The sequence below is a fragment of the Bacillus rossius genome, unplaced genomic scaffold, assembly GCF_032445375.1.
Source record: "Bacillus rossius redtenbacheri isolate Brsri unplaced genomic scaffold, Brsri_v3 Brsri_v3_scf742, whole genome shotgun sequence".
Taxonomy (NCBI): Eukaryota; Metazoa; Arthropoda; class Insecta; order Phasmatodea; family Bacillidae; genus Bacillus; species Bacillus rossius.
This window is the reverse complement of record NW_026962967.1, coordinates 2665-18934: the sequence shown is the minus strand read 5'-3', so window position 1 is coordinate 18934 and position 16270 is coordinate 2665. Positions and strand designations below refer to the sequence as shown.

Here is a 16270-nt window from a genome sequence, read left to right as displayed (position 1 = left end):
TAATATGGCTTGGTTGCGATAACTCTTGTTGTTGTATCATTTCAGGCGATTAAGGATACGGAGACGTCGAGCACCAAATGTTACCTTTGATTCTAAGCTGGGCAGTCACGGTGCACACGTTACAGTGCAATACACTTAATAAAGATGTTATAGACTTAGGGGTACAAAAAATTTTCAAAATGCCAGGTGACTTAGGTCTCAGTCGTGTGAAAACAATGGATAAAATATCGTCTTATTTAGAATAAAATAAATTATTGACTATGCCACGCGATGAAAGTGTATTGTCAGAAATAAGATTGCGAAGTCTATCTTTGTCTGGTAATTGAAATTGTACAACATAAATCCTTTTTACTTGTAATCTATATTAGAAATGATATAAATCAAACATAAAAAAATCAATTCACCGTATTTATGCTGCTATGTTTTGCTAAAGAGTTCCGAAGTGTTTCTGCTTAGTTCTATAGTAAGGTACCTTTAGTATTGACATAATAACCAAATCTACATATTCGTGCTGTTTTTCGTTAAACTTCCTAGTTCAAGTCCAGTCTAGTCCAGCACGGCCTTGACCATAGTGGCTTAGGGATTGTCAAAAACCTAACAAAACCTCAATTACTACACATATCATATTTGATTTTGAGGCATTCTCTGGCGTATCTTTTAAGTACAAGGTCCAAAACTAATGTAATTAAAATAGAACCACCTTACACCTATATTAAACCCAACGCAAAAAAAAATTAAAATAGCTTCATAAACAACATAAAAAAAAAATATCAAATAATTGAGAACCTTCTCCCTTTTTTGACGTAGTTTTAAAATGTTTATATATTTTGATAAATATTTAGAGATGTGCTAAATAAAATGTTTTACTTTGTGAACCACATCCATTTAGAGGTAATTAATATTTGACCAAATATTTTTAGTTAAAATATTTATTTATTTTGTAAAAATAACAGGAATTTTTATTCTAATACATTATATATATTAAGACAGCTTCGATAATTGACCAGTAAATTATATACTTTCAAGTATTGAATTGTTTGAAAAAAAATATTTATTTGAGGAAGCTGAAGATTTTATATCTTTAATGTCTATAAGTGCCAAAACAATTTGGCTGAATCAGTTTTCCCATTTGTTTACTGTAAACTACGTATAAAGCTTTAACTGTAACCAAAATAAACATTGATTACATTTAAAGAAAGTGACATTCTACTAAGCAAATAAACAATGTGTATTATAATGTATAATATAATGTATGTTATAAAAATTAATATATTCTTAAAAAATCTTCAATTTAGTCGATGGATAGTGTTCGGAATGAACCGTCCATCCCAAAGAGTTCTCCAGAGTCCAGAATCTTTCCTAGACGCTTCGACTCGTCAGCCATCTTCTTCTCCTCACTCAGGAACCAGTCTCTTTCATCCAGCAATTTTTGAGTCCACATGTCTAAAACAAAATATTTTCAGCATTATTATAAAAATAAATTTTCGTTTTATATTTATATATGATAGAATGTTAGATATGAAATGAGGAAAGCTATATTTGAAAATGTTAGAAACAATTTCATCTTCATATAACTTACAGTTCAAACGTATTCTTTATTTACAAATGAAATGAACAACGCCTTAAAATAATTTGTAAAAATGAATTTAATGGATAAGACAATAATATCTTCAGTAAATAAAAATTCATTAACTATTGTTTTATTACTTTAAGAACATTAACCAAAAAATACTTCGTAAAGTTATTTAAGTAACCATGAATAAAATATAATTTTAAATACTATGAATTTTTTTTTGCTAACTGAAATTTAAACTGCAAATTGGACAGATTATAATTTTTTTAAGTTTTTTAATGACAATAACATTCTCTTAGTTATAACGTTGACGGCGCAATTAATAATATTAATATTTTAATTTTTGCTGCAACGATAGTTATAAAACGCTTATATAAAAATTAAAAATTTACAGATAATTTTTTTACTGGAATGGTTAAAAATAAGAAGTTTTTTTAGAATAAAATATGTATATCTTTTTAAGATTTACAAATTTTTTTAAAATTAAATACTGGTAATTAGTTAAAGTAAAACTTTAATCAATGAGTTATTATAAATTTTAAAAAATATGTTACCTCAGTATTACAAAATTCCACTATGCCACATTAAATAATTATTGGTGCGATGTTTTCAGACTATAAGGTGATTTTAGAAGTATTAATTACGCTGATATCAAATATGATTTTACTTTTACTGTATCACGTAAGGTTTTTATAAAATTCAATTTTGAGTTATTTGTAGGGGGCAGTTAAACACCCCTGGCCTGAACAAGCGTTTTCGGATGCAAAATTGGGCGGAACTTCTTTAATACTTTGTTCATTAAGACGATTGTGGCACATAATTAAGATAATAATTTAAATTAATTATTATTAAAACTGAAAACATTAAAAAATGTTATTTTGCAAGCCATAAAATTGCTGGAAACTTAAAATTAAGTTCTTTTTTCCAATTTTCTCTCTTTTAATCTAATATTTTTGAATAGTTTAACTCTTATAATTTATTTACGTTATCACCTGAATTTTTTTTACAATGTTAATTATAAAAGAAGTATTTAAAGAAGGAATGCACTATCAGCATCCAAAAACACTTTTCAAACCAGGGGTTAATAAAACACCTTAAGTAAATGAAATTTTTGGACATTTAATTATTTAGTGGAGTTTCATTTAAAAGTCGTGTATTTTATAATGCAGTGTGGAATTGCAATGTACTTGCATTACTGTGGACGATAGTATAATAAATTATTCTTACTTTAAAATGCTATGTTTTTTACGAAAACACAACGGTAGGTGACAACTTAATTCTTTTTCTTCGCTGATTTCACTTTAAGATCTGTCTGATGTTGGTTAAAACTTCTCTTCCTCGATTGTCTTCCTTCAGAAGTGCTATCTCTTTTAAGCATGAAGCAGTTGTCCGCCATCATATTTACATCCTACATTGCCTAGTATATCTTTTCCATGTCTTTAATGTCATGGTGAAAACGTTCTTGTTGTTCACTGACATAGTCAAGTTTTGCAGGGAAAAAATCAATATGTGAATGTTAGAAGTGAAGTTTCACACTCATGTTACATCCTAATTTCATGAAATCCTCCATATTTCTTTAACCACTTTTTGTACCCTGGATGTTTCTTTGTTAACTAAAACGTTGGCCACAACTTCTTAAAAAGAAACCCAGGCCATTTTTTATATAGGATTCATCGTATTTTCAAACATCCTGTTTTTCATTAATTTTTTGATCTGCGGTCCTACAAAGACACCTTTCAGTTTCGCACAAGATATTTTCGGAAATTTTGTTACAAAATACTGGAAGCAGTCACTTTCTTTTGGAAGTGCTTTAGTGAACTGCTTCATTAATCCTAGTTTAATGTGCTTTGTTGAACAAGTGGTACATTAACTTATTATGTTCTGTGAACCGGGTTGTAGGGGCTTTCTTTTGGACCAGTCTATCTGCTTCCAGTTTTTTTGTTTGGCTTTGCTGTTTCATTAAATTAAAATACAGCATTTTTATGCGGCCAGATTGTAGAACAAGTAGCATACCAACAAATTTTAAATCACCGAAAATTGACCAAGAATTTTTTTCATAGATTATGAATTTCAGCAGATCTTTGAGATTTTCCTTTGTTTCCTTGAGATTAACTGAATGCGCAATGTGTAATGAACCAAATAAAACTCCATTATGTAAAATTACACCTTTGGGACTACTTTTGGACCAGTCTAAAAATAACCTCCACTCATTTGGATTGTTAGTGAAGTTAAAGAAATTCAATAAACCGTCAATATCAAAACAATAAAACCAGAGAGTCTTTTTCTTTAAAGAATTTTATTAATTCCTTCGCTCGAATCCTATCCCAAGAAACAAAACTCCAGGTAGTAGGAGATTTTTTGCTTTCAGTTTTGATCCAAGCAATTGAGCAGCATTCTTCGTGCGATTTAAATCACGAGTTAGATCATTAATTATAAGGAAATTATTATGGCGCAGAATTTTCTTCGGAGTAATCATCAGAATTATTACATTTATTTTCTGAATTGTTTTCCTGTAGCTCATTTATGAAAACGGGAGGTGGAACTGGGATAGGAAGAGATGCACAATGCATAACTATTCGTATGGCCGAAGGAAAGTTCGGATATTTTATATTCTTCTTAGTTTGGCGTCATGAACTTAAACGTTCCATACAGAAATAACAGTCGTTAATATGATTTTGTATCTCTCTCCAAACAAATGGAATTGCAAAGGGAATTAATTTGTGGCACCAATTTTTCCTCGACACATGTACGACATAACTTGTCCCAGTTTTTGTTTTTATCACCAAGCTTTATGCCGAAGTAAGCAAAATAGACATTTCTCACAAAACTACTAATGTCTTGTCTTGCTTAGCAGTTACATAACTACCATAGATATAACAGAAAACGTTTGGGTTATTTAAACACTTACGGGAACTTATTTTTCAAATACTATAATCTCACACTACAGCATGTAAACAATGAATTACTGTTTCCCTCCTAAAGCCAGCTGAGTGTAACAAGTGTTACCAACTATTCTCTCTAACCAAAATAAAATTTACTATTCGCAATGAAAATTCCGTTTGTAAAATTTATGTTTGAATAAAAAAACAATTATAGGAAAAAACCATTGCAGGTCTGGAAACTGCGCAATAAAAAAACGTTAGGATAACCTAAGTTCAGAAAATCAAATAAAATATTATGTTACATTTTCTTATTTCTGTCCTCAAAGTATTTTTAAAAATCATGTTATTTAGTTCAGACAAAACATGCCAGGACGTGCTAAGTAACATAAAAATAGTGTTTTTAAAATATTTTAAAATTAGAGGTTCGACATTCATTACACAAGTTAAAGTAACTAAGTGATATTATTTGCAGTAAATTATACTACACCAGAACCAGAATATAAAATAATGTAATTACAACGATGATGATTGCAAATAGAATAAGAACAAACAGAATAATGTAACGGGTATTACATCACGAAAAAAACTGGAGCACAAAAGACAAAATCTATTATCTTTTTTAGCACACTAAAGCTGAACGTAAGCATTAAAACATTTTGAAAGTGGTTTTTCTACAGCCTCTACTATGGTAGCCAAATTCAATTTTTTACATTTTTTTAGCTACGTAGCTAAGACAGTTACTATTTAAATATTTAAAGACATTGTTATTGAGAAAAGCATAAATAAAAATTTAGTTAAAGTGTGGTTTTGCATTGGGTTTTGGGCAAAAACACATTAGATACTCAATTAAATTTGTCCATATTATTTAATATATTGAAAATAAATTTGTATGTAATTTTTACACACTAACCAATATTTGTACATGAGTACTTTTAAATAATTTATTTTACTTTCTTCGTTGCTACAAGGACTCTTGTCTCACTCACACTAAGCCTACGTATATAAATTACGGAATAATAAATTTTAAATAGGCTATTGGAAAATTCACTATCATTTCTTATTCTCAAAATGAATACTGAAGATAAAAAATAAGTGACATAAAATAAAACTACAAGAATATCCTCTTATTTTTCGCTTCTTTTTGTATATAATTAAAAAACATTTCCTTGCAGTTGTATAAAACAAGCATATTATTATGAGTAGTGTTTTTTGTTTTCTTTTGAGACGATGGTTTTGTAAAGGTGTACCTTTAAATATAAAAAAATTGTTTATATTTTACAGAGATTCGATGATAATTTAAAGTATCTACTACAGACTCTCAAAAAGATATACAAGATTTATTTTTGAAAAGTATTTACCAGTAATTTAATCTTTAATAAATGCTTGAATCGCAATGAGCTTGATGTAAACTTTTTCCCCCATAAAACAGGGCCACACACACGTTTTAATATTCATGAATTATTGCTGCGATAGCCCATATTGCCTACTACTGTGTTATAACCATGTTTGAATTATACATATAAATTGTAAAAGTAATAAAAATAATAAATACGATTGTTGCACTCAATCAATTTTTGATAATTGCTTGAATTGTAGGTCTTTTTGACCATGACACAATCAAACAAACGCCGGGTGTACTGGAAAAGTCTTAGCCATGGGATTATATGAGAATTATTGCTATTACAAATTTTTGACATCAAGGAAATATGAAACACGTAAATCAGGTTGTTTATAACGTGATAAGAGCCAACTGCTTTCTATATGAGTGAATTTTTTTCCATTCTACTTCTTAACTCGTTACTTCTCTTTATGTTACCAAAACAAGAATTTCATAGTAACCTTCAGTGTTAATTGCTTGTTCAATATTTTTTTTTATAAATCCTCTCCAAAAATTAATGATAGGACCCAGGATGATCTAGGAAAGTTTAGACACTCTGCTCACTTAATTAAAGTGCAGGCATATAATTAGGTTCGTGAGATTGATTTTTTTTGCAGACTGCTCTGTCGTAAAGAACGGTGGGTAAAAGCCCAAACTAAACCAAGTATTGTGTTCCCTAATGTGGTGGTAACGTACCGCTGAGCTCCTGGGCTCCGGGCGCAGTCCCGCCGAACTCCGCCGGGAACAGTTTCGCCGGGTAGAACTCGTGAAGCGCCTCGACCCCCTGCGAGTGCACGAACAACTGCGGGCACAGACACGGCCGAGATCACCACACACACACATCGCGCTGGTGCGATCCCTCGCCCGTTCCAGGTCAGTGTTTCATATCTATGGACTAGATGCTCAAACTAGTCAACCTCTTGAACTATATATATATATATTTATAAACTGTGCATACGTATTGCATAATTAACCGGCAAAGCTAAATTATGAACATTTTTGGCAGTTAGATAAAGAGAACTAAATTCAATAAATAACAAAAAAAAAATGGTTTTAAAGACAATGCTGGTGGATACTGTGTGAGATAATTTAATTTCTTAAAAAAAAAAAAAAAAAAAACAATTAATAATATGGTTTGGCCTCTCGAGATCTTTAAATACTTCTTAATATTGGATAATGTTTTCCTAGGGTATATATTTTTAAAAAAATATCACATAAAAGCCAGTAAACTAAATTTTTAAACTTTAAAGGTTTAGATTTTATTCCTTCCCATTCTCCTTATCCATACTACACAAAACGTTAAAAATACTAATTTACCAGCAAATTATGCAAATTTAATGCTATATAATATATTTTTATTTTTATTTTGTGGAAGTCAAACACTCAAAAATTAGCCAAGTTTAACTGTGTGGAACGTAAATATAAAATAATCATTTGGCACGGAACATTTACCCTTAAGAATGCTGAATCATTCCCAGTGAACTTTCCAATGCATAACTAAGACATAAAATATTGTTTTAACCTTGCGTTCATTTTTTTAAATTTAAGTGCATTCTTGTAAATTATTGTTTTTTTTTTCACTTTGTGCTTAAGCATTTATGAACCACACCTATAAAATATATTAAGCATAAAATATTTAACACTTAGAAAAACATACAATCAAATTTTTGTAACTAACATGACATTATTAATACCACAAATATTGTTCCTATTCAAAAAGTGTTCTGACCGATGTGGAATCGAGCAAAAAATAGAGAGAGAACCTGAGAGGAAAATGGTACCAACATGTTATATTCAGTAAAAAAAACTATAGTTGACAACACATGAGACAAACATTTTAAATAGATTCAGTTAATTTCTTTCCAAAATGCAATTTACGTCTTAGGTATCTTAACAGTACACAAAATATGGAAGACACAGTTCATTTAAAATAACACAAATTTATTTTATTTATCTAAAAAAATAACAATAATTATTTTTACTACTAATAAGAACACTCATTTTATTGGTCTCAATATATTATCAAGATGTGATTGTAATACAATAAGTTGTTCACATCAAGATATCAAGTAAATTTTCGTTATTGTGTTGTAAATTTAATTCTTAAAATAAAAGACCTTAGATAATCAAAAACACACTAATAAATCGCAAACGATAATTTTCAAAGCATAAATATTATAAGATAGTCACATACACCTGACAAGTAGACCGATATATAATATTAAGACTCACCCTTTTCCTTAGCTTGGGTTTGAAGAAAGGCTTTAGGAAAGCAATAAACTTGTCCATAAATACTGGCGCGTTGACGAAGTGCATTGCTTTGATGCGAATAGGCAAAGCATCCTGAGGAGACAGATAGAGGTATGTTAAGTATCATCTTATTGGTTTTGAAATAAATATTCTAAGATAAAAAATGTAAATATTTTATTTAAATAATATAAATATATATTTACTATAAAAATATTGACAAAAATGATCAATATGGTAATTTTATTTCATAATTAATATGAAATTGTTTTTATTTTGGTTGAAGTAGTTCGTATTAAGAAATATTTTTTCTTTGTTTTTTATGGTACTGATTATTATTAAAACAAATTTAATATCAAAAAGAAAATTATTTTAATATGCTTTCGTTTGGTCTTGTACTAATTTTTTTTGACATACTCTTTGTAATTAGATTTATGTCATCTAGAATGCAAATAAATTAAAAAAGATAAAAACCATCACAGACTTGCATTAAGGCATGAAAAAAATTAAGTCCCAATATGCAAAAATTGTCCTAACAAATATTTAATGGTGTCGTTTAAATAAATTAAGAAAGCAAATACAGCGTTATAAATATCAATAACATTATGAAACATATAACAATAAAATAAAGAAATTTATAATTTTTTTGTGAAAAAAATCGAACAATTTACGGGATGTAAAACAATAAGCATTTGATCAGAAAGTTCACTGTCGGTATATTTAAGACTCAGTAATATTGGCGCCCCGTTAGTTTTACCTTATTCAAACTACATGCAGTTTAATTCAATTTATGTAATAACAGCACAAAGAAAAAATAAATGCCTTTTTAATTTTTTTTTAGAAATAACTCTAATTAAAGCTTTCACATAGTTTACTAACACAAATTTAATAACTACTTAGAAGCAGTTTTCTTTTATTTAACTTCAATGAATTTTGTACTCAAAAATTCCACAATAATGAAATTAAAAATTCAAATTCTATGACACCCACTAATAACGAAAATTTCTACTTTACTGTTATTCATAACTAGCTTATTCACTTATCATTAAATAAATGTTACTCACAAGATAGTAAAAAAGAGTGAATACATATTATAATTTGTTAAAACATTTTCCATAATTTTTCACTAGTGCATATAATACAATAATCTTTTAATTTTGGTATGGAATCTTATTTAAAGACTTTAGGATATTAAAGGAGAATAATGTATAAATATATTTTTTTTAAATTACAGGCCTTTCAAACAAGCAAAGATAAATTCAAACAAAGTTTAGACACCAGTTACAAGGCAAATTCTAACAATTCCTGACTTTAAGAAGTGAAGGATATGAAATTAACTATTCGTAACGAATATAATTTTACATGATTGAATAACAGTATTTCTGGTTTATGGGATATTCGTGCCACGACAAAATCACAATGATCCTGACAAAACCAATGGTTGTAATATTTCCATTGAAATCCTGATAGCTTTTGCAGGAAACTCCACCATGAATATCTTTACTATATTAATTTATAGAATGTCCCATAAATCAAAGTCAATCTGAACGGTTCTGAATCAAAAAAATTATATTCAAAAAGTGTCATAGTTTTTGAGTTAAAAGTTTTTTTCACAAGTTTTTAAAATCTTCAACCTACAGCCAAACTATAACATACTGTGAATATTATTTTTTGCTACGCAATAAAAAATAAATCCTATTATTGATTACCATTAAAAAAATCATTCATGTAATAATTTTGGAGAAAATAACTTGCGTGAATTATGCAACATCATACATACAACTGCATTTTTAATCGGAAACGTTAAAAACTTAAAACTGTACAAAAGTTACTTTTCAAAATTATAAATTTATTTTCTTCAAATTTCAATAATTTTAAATGACATCTTAAACAAGAAAGGTGTTTTTTTTAATTATAACTATTTAAATTCACCATATTAACAATTTCTACCCCTGTATACTTCCTAATAAATTTTCTTTCTTAATGTACAGAATGTTTGATTTAATCTTTAAAATTTATCAATAATGGTTTTATGAATAATAGCGCAGAAACAAAATTGAGCCAAAGTTTATAATATTTCGGTGGAATTTGTGCTTTTAAAAATTTTTTTAAAAAATACCTATAACTCTTCAACAACGACACATATTTTTAATTAGCAAAGTAATTTACTGGCATATCATTTGTTTTCGGCTTGACGTCGAGTTATGGGACAGCTTATATGAAAGATGAGTTGGAATTGGACATAAATATTTGGCTACAGGTTCGACAAGACTTAACAATTCTAATACATTCGTTGGACTTGTAGGATGGTGTACGGTTTTGAAGTTGGAGCTAAAAAAACAACCATTTATTTTGTTATAAATAAAAGAGAAGATATTTAATATAAAACATGAAGCAGCAGGATGAAAATGGAAATCGACGTGTAGTTTACCATCTGACGCTGGGTATAAATGGCTGAAATATGACTGACAATACGTTCCACTGTAATAAATAAACAAATATCACAATGTGATATTACCCTAAATAACACTGTTTTCGATAAATGCTAGTAACGAATTTCTAACGTAAAGCTACAACTCTGACAGGCATGCAAAGCACATGACACCTAGTATGCTATCGTTGCAATGGATAGGGGCTTTCATTGTTACGTTAGGTACTCTTTATTGAGTTAATTTATTCAATAACATATTTATTAAATTTTCATTATGCTTTCGTGTCCAAAAAAGTGATTAATAATAACACATCATATTTTTAAAATAAAATATTATTATAACGATTACTTTTAAATGCTTCTATTTTTTACACATATATGTAAGTATTAACTTTCTCGCAAACAACTTTTAACGTTTTAATTTGAATATTGAGAATACTTAAATTTTGGGATGAGACATCAATGTACCTAGTTCATAATGGGAGGAAATATATTTGAATGTAATTTCATTGTATAAAAATATATCAACACCATATTTAAGAGAAGTGATATAGAATATTTGTGTTTATAAATATGACATTTATAATATGTAAAAAAACTTCACTGAAAACCTATGGAATTGCAGATATGAAGTAAGTGCGTCTGTTGAAGTTACCGTACCTAACAATAGATCAACGAATAAAATAAATCTATAAAAATTGGAAGGCACACTCTCAAAACTGTATATACTATTGTATTAAAATAAAATGATGATTTAATTTTACTTAAAATTTTCCTACAATTTAAAACCATTTTATACGTTATCGTTTTTTAAAATAATAACATGAGTCATTTGATATGTACAATGCACATATATAAAAAATTTGAACCGTAAATTAATACCTTTAACCAAATTAATTTTTCATAAAATTTAGACCCATACATGGAGTAGAAAAATGCAGTGCAGTTGCACTGGCTGTGTAAGCACACTAGCATGTTTGAATAAAAAAATGAATTTTTTGTAGCACACGCTTAAATTTTCTGGTATATTATGAGTTACATTAAAAAAGTATTTTTCCTCCGCTTTTGGGGAAAAATAAATAAAATTTTCCAATTACATTATTTTGTAAATTCAATGAATTAAAATATAAGGAAATTCATTTAAATAAATAAAAGCATTATATATATTTTTGAAGGTTATACAAAATTAAAAAAAAATATATTTAGATATAAATTGTTACTTTTATTGAAAACATCACATGTTTAAAACTATATTTACCACATTTTACTTATTTGTTTTTATTTTGAACTTAAAAACTAATATTTAAAGATAAAATGAATACACGGTATAGTTTATTATAATTCGAATCCTCAGAATGAAGCTTGTTCTTTTAGGCTTATCCATTTAAAAATAATGCTTTACTTAGACAAAATGTTAAATGATAATCTATGAAATTACTATCATCATAGAAAAGCGATTGATACGAAAAGCTTTTGCTTTAATGTTAATATTAAATAGACTTCTAAAAAAATATTATTACATATTCATATTTAGGTGGCCATGTAGGAAACTTCAATTAGATAAAAATTTTGGAAATGAAATAACAAATAACAATTTAAGAGAGAAATTTAAACAAGAATGACACAATTAATAATGGCGCATTTTTCCTTTCGAAGCCTACTGTTGCTCGCTTATTAAGAAGCTGATACTACGTGTGATCTTACGATGAAGCAATGATTAAATGTTGGAACAAGGCGAATCTAAAGCGGCACGAAAAAAACCACAAGTTTTTTTTTTGCAATATATTCAACAAAACCCACGAAACAATCAGGGATCATCATTATTATCTCATTTCAGCAGTGATATTGAGACCCATCACAACGAAACAAATTATAAAGTTTTGATCTAAAACGCCATTATTGCTTTAACAATTAACTAAAAAAGTCTGTCAACAAATGTTTAGAAATTGATTCTACCTGATTTAAGCTGTGTAAAAGTTTAAAATGTACATAATAATAATATCAACTTGTACTTATCGTCAATGTAGAATATTTTCATCGTAACACATATAAATATTACTATCAGAATATAAGCATCTTTAAAATAACGATATTATGTGTGATGAAAATATTAAATTTTCGTATTTGTAAATGATGCCCCAAACAATGTGCCCAAGACGTGGTATAAAAATAAATATACATTTGCAGACAGTGGTTACAGTGGTTATATTAAATATATTTCTTTACATAATTTAACTTGTTTAAATGCATGTTGTCAAACAAAATTAAATTTAATTTAAAGGTAATTTGTTTTACTAATGTAAGTAAGAGTAAAATTAATTACTAATTTCACTGGAAATGTGAAACAAATGTTTTTGGAGATAATTAAATGGCTTGATAAATACACTAGGTAATACGTGGCTCCCACCTGGATGCAGACTATGAGCTTCTTGAGGATGGTGGGTGTGAACTTCATGAGGTGGGCCCAGGTGATGCCCGTAGCGTCGTACACATGCACGTCTCCCAGAACTTTCTCAGCGCGCAGGCGCAGGTCGAAGCCCATGAAGGCTCTCTTGATGGACTCTTCTACTTCAAACCTCGCCGGGTCCAGCTCTCGCATCTTCATAAAGACCACCCTGTAGCCCTCAGGGGTCATGCGCGGTAGTACCAAAAATTGTCTGCAAGCACGCGCGTACAGAGTTTTAACACATTGCTAAAAAAAAAAAAAAAACACTAAGAACGGTGGATAGTCGTCTCAGTGGCCATCTGCAGTAACGGAACTGCTGTTATTACAGACGAACACTGAGGATGCTAGATAGTCGTTTGTAGCCACCTGCAGTAACGAAACTGCTGTTATTACAAATGAGTACTGAGGATACTGAATAGTCGTCAGCAGCTACCTAAAGAAATGGAACTGCCATTATTTCAGAAGGGAACTGAAGATGTTCAATAAGCATCAGTAGCCACCTGCAGTAATGGAACAACGATTATTACAGATGAGCCTGAGGACGTTGTATAAAATCAGTGACCACCAGCTGTAACACAATGGTATTTATTACAGACGAACACTGAGGACGCTGGATAGTCGTCAGTAGCCGCCTGCAGTAATGGACATGGCTTTATTACAGACATGCACTGAAGAACTTTTTTTCATTAAAATTGGATACTTAATAAAGATTTTCAAGATGGTGTACATGATGTCATACTAGCTGACGGTATATTTACCTTGACATAAGTGGTGGGAGGTCAGTCTGTCGGTGGCTTCCGTGGAAAAAGGGTCTGTCACCATTTTTTTAAATGTTTTTTTTTTTTTTTTTTTGCTTTTACCATGTTCGAACCGAGGACTTCGTGACGTTAGTTCGTATATTATTATTTTTAAAATGTTTTTATGAAAATTTGATTAATATAATTTTTGAATTTTTATTCCAATTTTTAGTTAAAAATTACAGGTTTTCTAGATGGTGGCCGTAACTAAAAGTACAACGATCTAGGATCCATTATGTCGATCAAGGTCAAGGTTAAAGCTTCCCCAACAGCGGCTTACAGTGGGTTGACCAGGGTAAATTTAAACCGCTATGGGGACGTTTCAAGCCGCTGGTATTTTTAAGGACTAAAAACGGTACATTTTCCCTCAAAACGGGAATATTTCCTTTAAAAAGAAATTTTTTTTATTTTTCAAATTTTTCGAGATTTTTTATTGGAATTGTATTCCGAAAAACTGGAAATTTTGGGCGAATTTTGGCGAATTCTGAGCGAATTTTGGCAAATTTTGGACAAATTTTTACTGTCAAAATCAAGGTCAAAGGTCAAGTTTATACACGATAGCCGCCGTGACGTCAGATCAATCACATTGACACAATCCACAATCATCAGCCTGAAACCTGTCCCAGGAGCCCCTTTTATATTCTACGATAATATTGTTACGAATGTAAGCCGGGCTGCGGCGCGCAGGTGCAGCGCTAGTGGCTGACATCAGGTAGCCGCCGCAACATGAGAAGTGCCACGCGCTCCTGATTCGCCACTTCCCTTCCCTCCAGCCCTCAGCTCCTCACGAGCCGCTGTTATCTTGACATCCGAAACCTGACTGCTGCGGAATGACGCGACTGGCCCCAGCCGCGCTCGTGAATTCTAGAAGGCGCCTGGGCTGATATATTTGCCGAGGACACCGGTACCATGGGGAGATCTGTCGGGAGTTCTCCCGCGGCGGAGTTTCCGGGGCGATAGTGCCGCGGGTGCGGCAGATTGACGAAGTCCTTGGCCGAAGGTTCCAGGGCAGGGAGTGAGTGAGTTCAGTGTAGTTCGGAGTTCTCCCGTGGCGGAGTTTCCGGGCAATAGAGCAGCGAAGTCCCTGGACGAGGTTTTCAGGGCGGAGAGTTCAGTTCCGGGCGATAGTGTCGCGGGCGCGGCGGAGTCCCGAGCGAAGTTCCGAGCGAAGCGTCGAGTGGGATCTCGGCGAAGGGAAGTGTGCAGCGGCAGTGGAGTGCGACGACGGAGTCCCGCGACGGTGGTCCACGAGGGGTGCTGCGGCGAGAGTTGCGCCAGAGGTGCGGCCCAGCTAGGTGTGCAGTGTGTAAGAAACAAGTGACTGGGGAAGAGACATTTATTTAAGTGTCATTAATTATTTAGGCATTTTTATATTATTTGTTAGTGAAGTAAATCGTGACAATAAATAAAACTGTAGTGTAATAAAATCTTTAATTGGGCTTTCCTTTATGAACTCGAACGTAACAATATTATAAAAAATTTGGTTCCAAAGTGTGTAAGAAAAAAAGTAATAAAATTTAGTACCGTTTTTAATATGCATATAAACTTTACAAGGTTTAAATATTTTATAAAAAGAAAAAAATATATATTAAATATTGCAACTATTTTATTAATCCAAAAAAACCCACAAGTATTTAATTACCCTTGGTCAAATTAAAAGTATATCATTCATATTGAAAAATTACAAAATATAGTAGATACTCGAGTGGAATAATATATTTTAATATATGTTAATTTTTTTAAATTATTTAATATTTATAAATCCTTTAAATTATTGGCCAAACATAAATAAAAATATTATATGGATGGAGTGTCCATTTCATGCTATAAACGCTAGGAAAAGTATTACTTTTATTGTGTATATTATATCCAAGTCAAATTACAAAATTAAGGCAGAAAATCATCGTTAATTGTTATAGTCAGTAGGTAAAGATGGTGTTTCAATCATAGGTTTCTCATAATTTGATGAAAATATTGTTCATATTATTTTTTTATTTTACAAGCTACTTATTACCGAAAAAAAATTAATTTGTTTAGGTAATTAAATAACTTTACTTTTTTATAGTTTAAATACTTACACGACTTCACAGCATTCTTGAAAACTCTTGGAGGTTGCATCTCTGTTCTTGAAGAACTCGGGCACCGCACCCCGCACGGTGTAGTACATGTCCAGGACTTCCTTGCATCGGGACAGCCTGTTCTTGCAGCCGTACAGGAAGTGTTCCAGGAATGCCTCATCTGCAACACATATGAAAAATATGAGTTGAAGCTAACTTCATGAAATTGGTGTTGATTTGATTTGAACGTTAAATTACTTAATTTGTTTCGTAATTTAAAATTTAATTGAGTTTTTCTGCGAAGCGTAAAGGACACAATGTTAATATAGTTAAATTAATACTGCTTTAGTTATAATAAATATTTATATTAAATATTTTTTTTATATTACTTGTGTTTATTTAAGGAACATTTCCTGTCGATGGTAAACGCATAAAAAATTAATACCATACTGAAAACTG

The 16270-nt window shown here is 30.5% G+C and overlaps 1 protein-coding gene across 1 annotated transcript; it reads right to left on the bottom strand.

Annotated features, from left to right (window-relative positions):
• Positions 1 to 913: 913 nt before the first annotated feature.
• Positions 914 to 16023, bottom strand: LOC134545458 (alpha-tocopherol transfer protein-like; the record flags this gene model as incomplete). Its single annotated transcript, XM_063388598.1, has 5 exons — positions 914 to 1443; positions 6530 to 6635; positions 8066 to 8176; positions 12919 to 13168; positions 15833 to 16023. Coding segments are annotated over 5 exons (810 nt in total), but the record flags the coding sequence as incomplete, so codon positions are not given.
• Between the last annotated feature and the right edge of the window lie 247 nt (positions 16024 to 16270).